This window comes from Simochromis diagramma, unplaced genomic scaffold (assembly GCF_900408965.1).
Source record: "Simochromis diagramma unplaced genomic scaffold, fSimDia1.1 OVJJ01000510.1, whole genome shotgun sequence".
Taxonomy (NCBI): domain Eukaryota; kingdom Metazoa; phylum Chordata; class Actinopteri; order Cichliformes; family Cichlidae; genus Simochromis; species Simochromis diagramma.
This window is the reverse complement of record NW_024387326.1, coordinates 4,331,681-4,343,390: the sequence shown is the minus strand read 5'-3', so window position 1 is coordinate 4,343,390 and position 11,710 is coordinate 4,331,681. Positions and strand designations below refer to the sequence as shown.

Here is an 11,710-nt window from a genome sequence, read left to right as displayed (position 1 = left end):
ATCATTCTTGTACAAGTTCATCTTGTTTTCATCTGTTCATAGAATTTTCCAGAACTGTGAAGGCTCTTTTAGATGTTTTCTGCCAAAGTCTAATCTGTAACAAGTAGTTTTCACCTCATGATAAAGTTTCTGTGTTTTTCATTCCTGAAAGCCTCTTTTGATTGTAAATTTGAACAATATGTCTGCCTCCTCATAAGTGTGCTGACTTGGTTAGATGTTGTGAAGTTGTTTTTGTTAACCATCGAAATAATTCTACCCTCATGCACTTTAGCTACTTTAACATCTTCTGTGGTCTTTCAGACATTTTTACTTAGCTGGTCAGTGTATTTGTTCTTTTTAACAGTGCAACAGATTATTGATTTGGGGCTACTACTGATGTTTCTGCTGTGTATGTGATAGCTTTATTTTGATTTTTCAGCCAAATGAAAACCTCTTTCAGTTGAACTGCCCTTTATTTCGGTCTCGTATAAAATTTGAATTTGTATTTAGTTACCTATAAATGGAAATTCATCCCTTCATCTATACGCTTCATTTGTTGTGAAGTAAAAAGTAAAAGTCCTCAGCCGCCATGAAACTGATTGACAGCCTCAATATAGAAGCTCGATAATTCTGGAGCCTCTGAAAATTGAGGGGAGGACTAACATGTGTAAATTCCTGTAATTCCTAAACAGTTAATCCAAAACTTTTGCTAAAGCCCTTGAATTAAAGGGTGAAAGTAGTGTATTTGTATGTGTGGAAGTATATACTCTAATTGGAAAAAGCGTCTGGACTGATGAGTTTCTTAAAACTCAAAGTAATCCAAACACTTTTTTGCCCAGATCCTTAGACTACAATAACCTGGATGACTGAGAACCTTCACAGATATAGGCTCTAATACTATAAAGCATTACTTTATAATAGTATTATAACACTATAATGGCATTGAGTGTGGTTAACAAGTTTCAGCATAATAGTTTGACACACCTTGGTTTGAATGGTGAAGTCACTGTGTAGTGCAATTTTTAATCAAGCCACTAGGTGGCACGTGGCGCTCCAGATCCCACAGTGTCACTGCACGTGCTGCCGTGCGTGGGGGGAAAAGCCGGAGCCGCGCCGTTAAAGGTTGTTGTTTTGGTTGTGATTCTCCAGAGCCCGCCCCCTGCTTTTTGATAGGCGCTGCGCTATGATTGGCGTGCGCGCGCTCCATTGTCACCGCGTCAACATGCTGAGGGGGCGTGGCTCGCATTGGTAATTATAACTCTGATTGTGTTCGGACACATGCATCCGTCCCCGTGACGTTGAAAAGTTGATGCAAAGCGCACGTAGTCGTTTCGTCGGAGTAAATAAGAGTTGTGTTTTCGAGCAGAGCGGGCAGTTTCACAAGTTGTCCAACATGACGGCGGCTAACCAAATGTTTTTCGAGGACAGGAGCGACGTGCCGGACCTGCTCAGGTACTTGGCCGACTGTCCCTTCCCGGCCTTTGATGACAGTGGTAAGCATGTTTTAAAATAACTTTATAACTGTTTTTGCATCTTTTTATGAGAGCTGCTTTTGCTAGCGTGCAGTCTGTAGTTGGCAGACTTATTTAAGTAGCATATGGTGATGTGTAGTGACATTCATGGAAACGCTAAGTACGTTTTTACTATATTTCATTACTTTATGTGACTTTCCCACATAAAAATTTGACATAGAGGCCTATGAATATTAAGGATTAAACTATGGCACTGGTTGTAAAATGAGTATAATTAATTAGTTACATTATTTTTAAGGTTTATGATTTAATATTGTCCTGTGACAATTGCTATGTTGCCATTTTATTAGAGTCTGAGGTACAAGTAATGCAGCAGCCCTGCAATTCTTCATGGTATCTTCATCTTATTTATCTTGCTTTCAGTGATACACATGAAGTGGTTTTATACATAAAGCTAATGAAGTGACTTCTGTTATTTTGACTATTAAAACTGACTAGTGCTTTCATTACATCTCAGCATTGAACTAAGTACTTAATCCAGCTCTAGTGTAAAGTTATTTTACTAGCAGACACTTTAAACCCTTCTGTATGGGAAACTGTAGAAGTAAAACCACCCGTAAACATAATTAAATGTCTCCTGTTCAGTTCATTATTTTACTGAGTGCAGTAGTATGTGGTAATCAGAATATCACTCTAATCTCTTGAAGTGTGCACAGGTGATGAAAGGCTGTGAGGTGTATTGTGTCAGCAGACTGTCTATGCTGTTTCTCCGTGTAGCCTGAAACTGATGCAACAACACTGAAACAGTCCTCACTCAGAGTTTCATCATTTCATTAGCTTCTTTATGCACTCTGCTTATGGTATGCACACTTTCTAGCTTACTTTCTGTTAAAAATAAATAAATTCTTTGGTTTATTTTTCATTAGAAGTTGCTAGTGCAATGACATAGGAAATGTGAGAGGGAGTGACATGCAGGGCATGCAAGAAAGACTGCCAGCTGAAACTGAACTAAATGTGTTGGGGTTGTGTTACTTCACCTGTGCTCTGATGTCTCCTTAAGCGTTTGATGGCACTTATGTGGGTACGAACACCTAATTGCTCCAGTATCACCAAAGTTGGTCACAGTGAGGTTTCGAATATACCTTGACCTGTTAAAAAAAATAAATAGATAAATAAATCTTAGTATGCAGTCCCCATCTTCTCATGACTAATGAGAGAGTTTGTTCATCTCTATAGACAACCAGACAGCTAGCTCAAAGGCACAGTGTCAGATTTGGGTCAAACAACTTGCAATAAAGCTGTGGCTAATGATGCATAGGAAATAAAACCACCCTGGAGTTTGATTTCCTGCATAAAGACCAGTCTGTATCATTCAGCCCCTGAAATCAGACATGTGCTGTATTAGCAGATTTACAGCGAATATTTAGCTGTGTGTCATAAGTGTATGATATACATTGGCAGCATGTAAAATCTATGATGCCCTAGAGTTGACCTTCGGGGGGCACTTTAAGTAAATGTGGTTACAACTGAAAGGAACTCTGCAGTAAAAGCAATAAAACTCAAATAAAGCAAAATGAGTCGGCTAGTAGAAGCAAATCATGTGCCAGTAAAGTTTGTAGTATGTTTAGTAGTTTGTAAGTATGTTTCTAGTCATGTAAAAATAACAAAAATCCAAAATTATTTATGTAAAAAACAAAACAAAACCAGGTTTTGCAGTAGCCTGAGAGTTAGCTTAGCAAACCTGAAATAATAATAACAACATAGATTTGTATAGGGTCTTTCAAGAAAGCCAAGGATGCTTTTCAGTAGAGTAGATAGAGGTTAAAAAATGCAGCATTATAGAAACTTGTTTTGCTCTCATGGTCTTTCACTATGCTAACTACATATTATTATATTATGATTATTATATTATTATCTTAAGCTAATAAAGTATACTTCCATCCATACTTTCTATGCACATTTACCTACATGATGCTGGTATACAGATGAAGAAATTGTACAAAGTTGTAATAGCACTACCCTTTGCATCCCTGATACCCTGGCATTCAATGTTTGGCTTTAGATTTACATGTTTACACATGTTTGTGACACCAGAAAAAATCCCACAGACATGCAAAGTAATTATAGTGTTAGAAACTCAAATATAAATATTGCATTTTATTATCTTGTAGTATTGACAACCAATGCTGACTCACTAGTACATAATATGCTGGCTCTGTGATATGCAGTGTCTTCGCAGGACACTTCAGTGGCAGATTATTGTGTTATTGTTATTGTGTTTACTGTGGTTGAGGCCTTAATAGTTCTGTAATTTCCCCTGTAAAGCATGCAGAAAACATCACCATCAAGTTTTAATTCAGTTATTTCTTCCTCATCTCAGTGTGCATACAAAGTTCCCTCTGTTCACATGTGTTGAACAACAGCAGACTCCTGTCTCAGCTGTTTCAAGAGTGTAAATTTAATCAGTTCAAATAGACAGCAGAGGGCACTGATAAGTGTTTATTGTGCTCTGGTTTGCTCTGTAGACACAGCAGACTCCAGCCAAGACCGGTTCTTGTTTTGTATTTTTTCCAGTGAGCTGCAGGACCTAGAATGAAAACTTTGTATTGTGTGAACCGAAAGCATAACAAATGATTTAACAGTTCATTTCCAATATTGAAACATGCATCCTACTCCCCCTTCTTCTTCTTCTTCTTATTGTTGTTTCAGTTTGACCTTTATCATCCTTGTAATGCGATACAAAATGTTGCATATGCGCTCACTAGTATTCGTGGCCACAGAAACCGTAATAAAAACCCTGGTCTCATGTGTCCCTGTCTAACCTTGTACGTGGACAGAGTGTTAGGACACCAGTCTTTTGGTGTGCGGTTTCAGTGTTCAGTCTATAGAAGCTCATGGCACTTGTGCTGAACTTGGAGGGGAAAAAAAGAAAAAAAAATGAATTTCACTGCGGCTGAACATCGTGTTCCTGAAACAAAACAATATTCGAGACAAGGTCGTGCGCGCTCCGTCGCGCGGAAACACGCACGTCTCTTTTTTTTTGTGGCAGTGAGGGTTTATTTTTTTAGATTAATTATTATTATTCGGTGCAGAGAGGACCTGGAAGCTGGTGCGCGTAGAGTTAAAGCGTATCTAGGGAAATATGTGATAGACGTTATAGATTATACCTCGCGTGCACTATTAAATCAATATAAAATAAAAACACTGTCGTGCGCGTGCCCGCTTCAACCAGCTCGCATTGGCTTGCACGTGCAGAGAATCTTTAAGCCACGCCCATCGACAGAGTGTGCTTTCACGTGAGTCGGGTGCGGGCGGGGCGCACGTGTTTGGCCACGAGTATCACGCTCAGAAAACAAGCGACTGCACGAGCTCACAACGTGTTTATGTGGGTGTGGGTATTTGCGCTATGCGTGCGCGCGTGACACGCAGTTCTTGCCGTGAAAGTGTGAGTACCTCGTGCCTCTAACGCCTTCTAATAAAGATGTTAATATGATGACTGCACGAGGCCGAGTGTTGCATTCACGTTGCGCTTATAGGGTCTGGTTTTTTTTCCTTCTATGTAAAGCCATGATTTCCTTGTGTGTTTGTGGCCAATGACCAAACGTAGAGCTACCACAGATTAGAGTCAAAATGAAGCTGCAGTAATATATTCATATATGAAGTACTGACAGCCAATCAGCTGCTACTATTGCGTGAAAGAGGCGTGGCACGGAACTTCTGAATATCCAACGAGCGCGCTCCGTGGGTAAGGAGAAGAAGAGGCTCGGTGTGGTGTTGTTTTTGACTCTAGAAAGCTGCATTTTCGGCTTAAAAGGCTCAAAATCAGCGATAGTGTCGAGTCCAGCGGCTAAACGCGGTTCTTGTGTTCCTGTTTTTCGGACGCAGCTCTCGGTAAAAAAAAAGCAGCGTCGCCTCGGTGTACTCGGAGCTCGGCACGGAACAATGCCTGGCGAAGCCGCGATGGCAACGGAGCTCGAGCCCAGCGGTAATACCGCTACAGCGTCACCCCAGAAGTCTTTTCCTTTTGTTTTAAAGAAAATTATGGACATACCTCCTCCGAACATCCTGGAGGAAGGAGAAGACGGTAAGCATTATTAATTATTATAAATAATAATAATAAATTTAAATTAAAATACTGCCCAGTTTTTCAGCTTGTAAATGAACCACGAGTATATAGGTTTTAAAGCTGGGTAGTAATCAGCGTCTGGGGTTTCGCCTAAAACGTGTGGTCGTGGTTTTGGCTCACATGCCCTGTGTTGCGTGGAGCAAACGATGAAGAACAAAAAGTTCCTGCTCTTCTGCGCTGAAAATCAAGGAGCTAAACCAGGCTGGAAACAGTCAGGACAGAGCGGACTCCCTGGGGTTTCATTAAACAGCCCGAGCTACTTTTCTTTGGTTGCTGGCTGATGGTGATGGTGTTTTCTGACTATCTTCTTTCATTTTAACATTACTCCCTCTCTCTGCCTCAGCCTGTCAGACCGCTTGTAGGGCTTCTTGGATGTAGCCCGCCTTTGTTTATCCACTTGTTTGTCAGGTGTCACATCACCACCACCCCTTTCCACCCAGCCTCTTCTCATTCATAATTTCACTTTCTTACCGTGTCTCCTGAATAATGTTGTACCATGCTGCAAATTTTGGTATCCATTCAACACCCAAGTAAATACAGGGCCAGTATCGCCAATAGCGATACTTACAAAGGCAACTTGTGTAGCAGAGAGTAGTGTGTCATTACTTATGAGGTCATCACCAATTTGCAACACATTGTAATGACTGGGATTTTTTTGTAATTAATACATGCCTTTCAACTTTTCATGTTTGTTAAAACTGTTTTTTAGACCTTGAATGTTACATATATATTTTGCTTAATTTCTTTTGTTTCAAAAAAAAATAAACTGAGTGGGTTATATGCTGAATTTAGGATTGATACTTTGTTTCGATCCTCTGTCTTGTTGATACTGTTGTCCTTTAGATTGATACACCCACCTCTACTACTGAATAATATTTGGACAAGGGAACTGTTCATTTTCAGCAAGCAGCCATTAATTTCACTTTTTCCTTTTATGCTTTATGTCTTTAATGTAGAAATAGAGAAGGAGAAGTTGTGCTCATCTGAAGATGTGGATGGAGGAGGGGCTGTGGCAAACAATGCTGGTGGAGGCTCCAGAGGAGGTGGTGGTGGAAGTGGGGGCAGTGGAGGGGTATCAGCCTCCCTGACCCCAGCCATTTGGGAGAAGACCATTCCGTATGATGGGGAGACATTCCACTTGGAATACATGGACTTGGATGAGTTCCTCCTGGAGAACGGTATCCCTGTGACCCTGGAGGAGGAGGAGCTGCAGAAGACACTGACAGTTGAAGACAAAGGCAAAGCCATTCCCAAAGCTATTGCAGGAGCTACCACCACCACTCCTACTACTACTACTACTACTGAAACAACTACTCCCGCTACTCCTGTTGCTGCAGACTCATCATCTCCCCCCTCTGCCTCCATGGCTACCCCAGATCCAGAGGAGCCTGTGACAGTCACCACGTTACAACCGGCTAAGCTAGAAGAAGAACAAGAAGAAGAAGAAGAAGAAGGAGAAGAAGAGGAAGAGCAAAAAGAGGAATCTTTGCCTGAGGAGGCAACGCCAAAAGCAGAAGTAAAGAAAGCAGGTGAGCAGAATTACTGCATGTGTTAAACATTAACACCTGATGAAAACTGTTATTTCCTCTCAGTTATGCAGCTCTAGTTTTATTTAGTTTGGTCTAAGAATGTCAATGCTGGCATGGCTACCTGAGTCATAACGATTAATAAATGTTACCAAATCTGGCCAAACAAGCTCAGTGACAGACTGGTGACCAGTCCCAGGTGTAGCCTGCCTCTCACCTCATGACAACTGGGATAGGCTGGATTAAATAAGGAATATCGTCAACTTTATAAAATGCGGTATGCCAGAGCATTTGGCAGTAGGACATACCTTATACAGATTTTGGTGCTTGCCCAGCTATTTCTGTGCATTATTACTCTGCTAAAGTGATGTGGTGAAAGGCAGATTTTTGCATATAATTTTCATCTAGGTCTTCAATGCTAATATAGTCAAGTAATTTCACTGCAGGCAGTTTAGTCACATGTTAACAAACTGACACAGAAGCAGTGATGGAAATATTTTTTAAATGTATTTTTGGTAGGTGTCCAACTTAGACACCTTTCATTTGAGCTGCACAGAAACTTTTAAAGCCTTTTTTTCCAGTGTGGCATGTAGTGAACTTATTTGTTTTACTACGTTTTATAATTGTTTTTTTGTAGGTATGGTTATTATTCCCACAAAGACTTGTGCTTCTTTTGTATAACCCTCAGTTTGTTTGTTTTTTTGTTTTTTTTTAAATGAGTGTTTGCAATGATAAAATGTCTTTGTGGGATCAGCAGCTGAGAGCAATGAAGCCTACATAGCTCCCTAACAGGTTTCACAGTAGTGGTGTGAAGTCTGGCCACCTGGTTCATTGCCGTTTACCTGTCTTGTGTCCAAGCTTACTTTTTCCCCTGCTGGACTCTGCAGAACGTAACACGCCCTCCCCAATCGACCCAGACGCCATTGAGGTGGACATTAATTTCCAGCCAGATCCCACAGACCTGGTCCTGTCCAGCGTGCCCGGGGGTGAGCTGTTCAACCCACGCAAGCACAGGTTCTCCCAGGAGGAGCTGAAGCCGCAGCCGATGATCAAGAAGGCCAAGAAGGTTTTTGTTCCCGATGAGCAGAAGGTCAGTGGAATCAAATTTTCTTCTTCCCAAACTGCAGTTGAGATCAGTTCACTCCAGTCTGAAAAAACACTGTTGTAAAAACTAGTTAATATATGTCATACAGTTTAAGTCTGACATATATTTAGAAAATTTCCACTCTTTTCATCTTGTTCAGTTGTCAGAAAAATGCATTTATCAAAATTGGGTTTGCAGAATGTTTAAGCTCCAACTCCATCAGTTAGTTTGTATTTCTATGTGATTACGTTAGCCCAATAAAACATTAGAATTGAGCTGATGATCTCCTCAATCCAATCCCTTCTTTTATGTGGGCAGGTTTAACTCTTCTTTCTGTCCCTTTTCATTCCTCTAGGATGAGAAGTACTGGTCGAGAAGAAAGAAGAACAATCTGGCAGCGAAGCGTTCCCGCGATGCACGCCGCCTTAAGGAGAACCAGATCACCGTGCGTGCATCCTTCCTTGAGCGTGAAAATGCTGCTCTGAGGCAGCAAGTGGCTGAGATGCGGAAAGACTGCGGTCGCTGTAAGAACGTCCTGGCTCGATACGAAGCCAAGTACGGCCCACTGTAAAAAAAATAAATAAATAACAGAAAAAAGGAAAAAAAGAAAACTCACAATAAAACCCATGACGAGACAAAAGCAGAACTCCCTTCCCCGCAAATTTCAACACAGATATAAACACCTAGGGAATCTAAATTTGCACTGTTGTCTTTGCTGACCTCCAGTCACTGTGTTCGGCTCCAGTTTCTAACACAACGCTGGAGTTTTGGATGCACACTGGCAGGCAGTGAGGCATGATGGGAGCGGTGGTCACAGGAAGGCCTGTGGAGAGCGCCTGGCTCCTACACTCGGAGAGGAAGTGGACCGTTCTGGATTCTCCCATGGTCAAACACACATGGAAAATATGGTCGTCTCGAGAAAAGTTCAAAGAGAGTCAAGCGACATGAAAAGAGCGGGTCGGTTAGAAAGAATCGCACGCTTTCAAATTCGATACAGCAGTTTCCGTCAGAGCACAGCACACCTTAATGGACCAAAGCACGAGTAGCGTCAGTCAGAAGTTGCGCATTTAGAAAGGTGCACATGTGCACTCCTCCTGTTTTCCTTGTGTTGCACTTAATTAGGAGGCTCAGAAGAAGAAGAATATTTAGTGAAGTTGCGCAGTGTAGGAGAGGAACAGATGAAAAATGAGCCGGAGTCAGGTTCAAGGTGGTACTCCCAGTCTGGAGAGGGTAAGAGGAGGGAGACCTCAGGAAAGGTGTGGTCCAGTCAGAGTTCTTCCGTCACACAAGCACGCCTCTGCACACTGTTTAAAAACAACTGTTATGTATATATAATCATCTCTCTGCACCATTTTTATAGTGTATAATCCATTTTGCACTTTTTCATTAAAAACAGAAAAGAAAACACACACACGGTGTGTGGAGATTAAGCTGGTAGCAGCTGTCTACCTTATTAACGATGATCACAGTGGGAGCTGTTTTAATGGTAGCATACTAATGAAAATGCAAAGTAGGTCTAAAGTTTAAAGCTTCTGTGATTTTTAACATCTTTTTTTCTACTAAGATCAGCTTCCAGAGACTCAACGATTCAGTGAAGGAGCAGATTGTTTTATATATGGGGAAAGAGTAGTAGTTTCTATCTGTGGGTTACTGTTAAAGGCATGCTGTGCGTTTGATCTCCAAGGCCTTTGATTGTAGAGGGGTATGTTCACATGTACAGTACTACGCACATGTCTTGTTCCACCCTTCATTCCCTAAAATTTTGCTCATAAAGTGGGATGTAGATGCAGGATTTTATTGACATACATGGAAATACAGTGTCTAAGACAAACACAGAGTTTGTATTATTCTAACCAGCTTGAAAGTTGATATTTGGAAGGATCACCTTATTCTTCAACACAGCCTGATCTCTCTTAGGCAGCTTTCTTCTCATTTCTTTAAGTCGTCTTCAGGAATAGTTCTCCAGGACATTTTAAGCTCTTCTTTGGATGTTTCTGCCTTTCTGTTATGTTCTCTGTCAACATGATCCTACACTGCTTCAATAATGCTGAGGTCTGAGCTCTGGGGAGGCCAATCCATGACTGATGTTTTTCTATTCAGGTATGCTTTCACTGCGTTGTTTGAGATGATTGCCATTCTGAAAAATAAAGCTGTTTCCAATTACGACACTTTCCACATAGATTTTGAGCCATCATACAATACTAACAGTACTTTTCTGCCTTCATAATTTCATCAATAGTAAAAAGATCTGAAAACTGTTTAATGCCCATCAAACTGTTACTTTTGATCTTTTGCGTAGATTGAACAAAAAATTAAAACAAGTATGTGTTTTGTGACAACTGCTAGTAACAAAAATACAATTTAAAATCTTTCTTTGGAATAGTGAAAAAGCAGCCAGTGTAAAAAAACAAAATAGAAAATCAACTTTGAAAGAGCTTTTTAGAAATCCTGGAGAACTATTGCTCAAGACTACTTTAAACAATAACAAAATGTGGCTCCTTGAAAGCAAAATATAAAGAAATGAGGGGTGGGTTTAAGGGTTTTTCACAGTGCTGTTGGGATGTTTATTTACTGCACACTGCAGTTAGTGTGCTAGAGTCACTGCCTGTCTAATGGTGTCGAGAGGACTGGATTGATTGGTTGCTTTTTGTTTTTTATCTTAAGCAGGCTCAAAGTCGGCTGTTTCTGAACCTTGTAAATATGTCTCCTGGTCTTTATTTTGCTAAGACGGGGACTCTGTGTCTTTATTAACCCTACAATATTCCTTATATTTGCCAAATAGTTGAATGAGTGCTGTATTTATTCTTGGGTAATGATGCATTTGTTGATTGTGATGTACAAACAATGTGTCAGATAATTTTATTTCTCCTTAGGATAATAATAATACCTATATAATGAAACCAATGACAAAGCAGGGAATTCAAAGGGTAAACTGTGCTTTTGGATGTTTGTTTTAAAAACAGGTTTATATAGTAATGTGGGCTTTATTTTTTGTGGGGTGGGGGTATTGTGTTGTGAACACACAAAGGACAGGGTGCACTTTCCTTTACCTCGTCCAACACTTGCTACTGTGAAAGGTAAAACATGGAGCATGGCTACAAAGTGTTGGTTGAAGCAAAGAACACGTACAAAGCAGCTTAGTTCCATTTGGCAAAACCTTAAATCCAACTTTATAAACTGAGTTCTTTCCGCCAAAGCTTCTGAGTGTGAATCTTAATTAGTAAATATGTTGCAGACTGTTATGGGACTCTGTATCTCAAACTTATAATTTTCTTTTTGATTTTTATCAGCCAGCTTGTGCTCATAATCCTGGAAAGAAAATAAATGTGGCAATAATACTCTGTTATGTAATGCTAGTTTGATTTCAGTAGTGATGTTGTATGTATACTTACTATGATGTACTAAATAGAAATGCCCCAAAATCATTCGTGCTTCCAGTTCTCAATTCTCTGTAGTCCGGGATCTTAATGCATGAAACCCAGTGAACCTGTCTGTCTCTCTCTGTTCCTTGTTTGTTTGTTTT

At 40.5% G+C, this 11,710-nt stretch overlaps 1 protein-coding gene across 2 annotated transcripts; it reads left to right on the top strand.

Moving 5' to 3' along the window:
• The first annotated feature begins 1,241 nt into the window (after positions 1–1,241).
• Positions 1,242–9,858, top strand: tefb (TEF transcription factor, PAR bZIP family member b). 2 transcript variants are annotated; one of them, XM_040005906.1, is made up of 4 exons: positions 1,242–1,472; positions 6,534–7,106; positions 7,991–8,193; positions 8,543–9,858. In XM_040005906.1, the coding sequence occupies exons 1-4, from the start codon at positions 1,289–1,291 to the stop codon at positions 8,756–8,758; spliced, it is 1,176 nt and encodes a 391-aa protein (XP_039861840.1). In that variant the 5' UTR covers positions 1,242–1,288; the 3' UTR covers positions 8,759–9,858. The 2 variants fall into 2 exon arrangements, with proteins under 2 accessions (XP_039861840.1, XP_039861841.1); XM_040005907.1 differs by lacking the exon at positions 1,242–1,472 and adding an exon at positions 5,153–5,535.
• Positions 9,859–11,710: the final 1,852 nt, after the last annotated feature.

Excerpts from the sequence above, each read along its gene's own strand:
- tefb (XM_040005906.1), top strand. The coding sequence starts at position 1,289 with ATGCAAAGCGCACGTAGTCGTTTCGTCGGAGTAAATAAGAGTTGTGTT. Across the intron at positions 1,473-6,533 it reads CCCGGCCTTTGATGACAGTG|AAATAGAGAAGGAGAAGTTG; the intron begins GTAAGCATGTTT and ends TCTTTAATGTAG. Across the intron at positions 8,194-8,542 it reads TTGTTCCCGATGAGCAGAAG|GATGAGAAGTACTGGTCGAG; the intron begins GTCAGTGGAATC and ends TCATTCCTCTAG.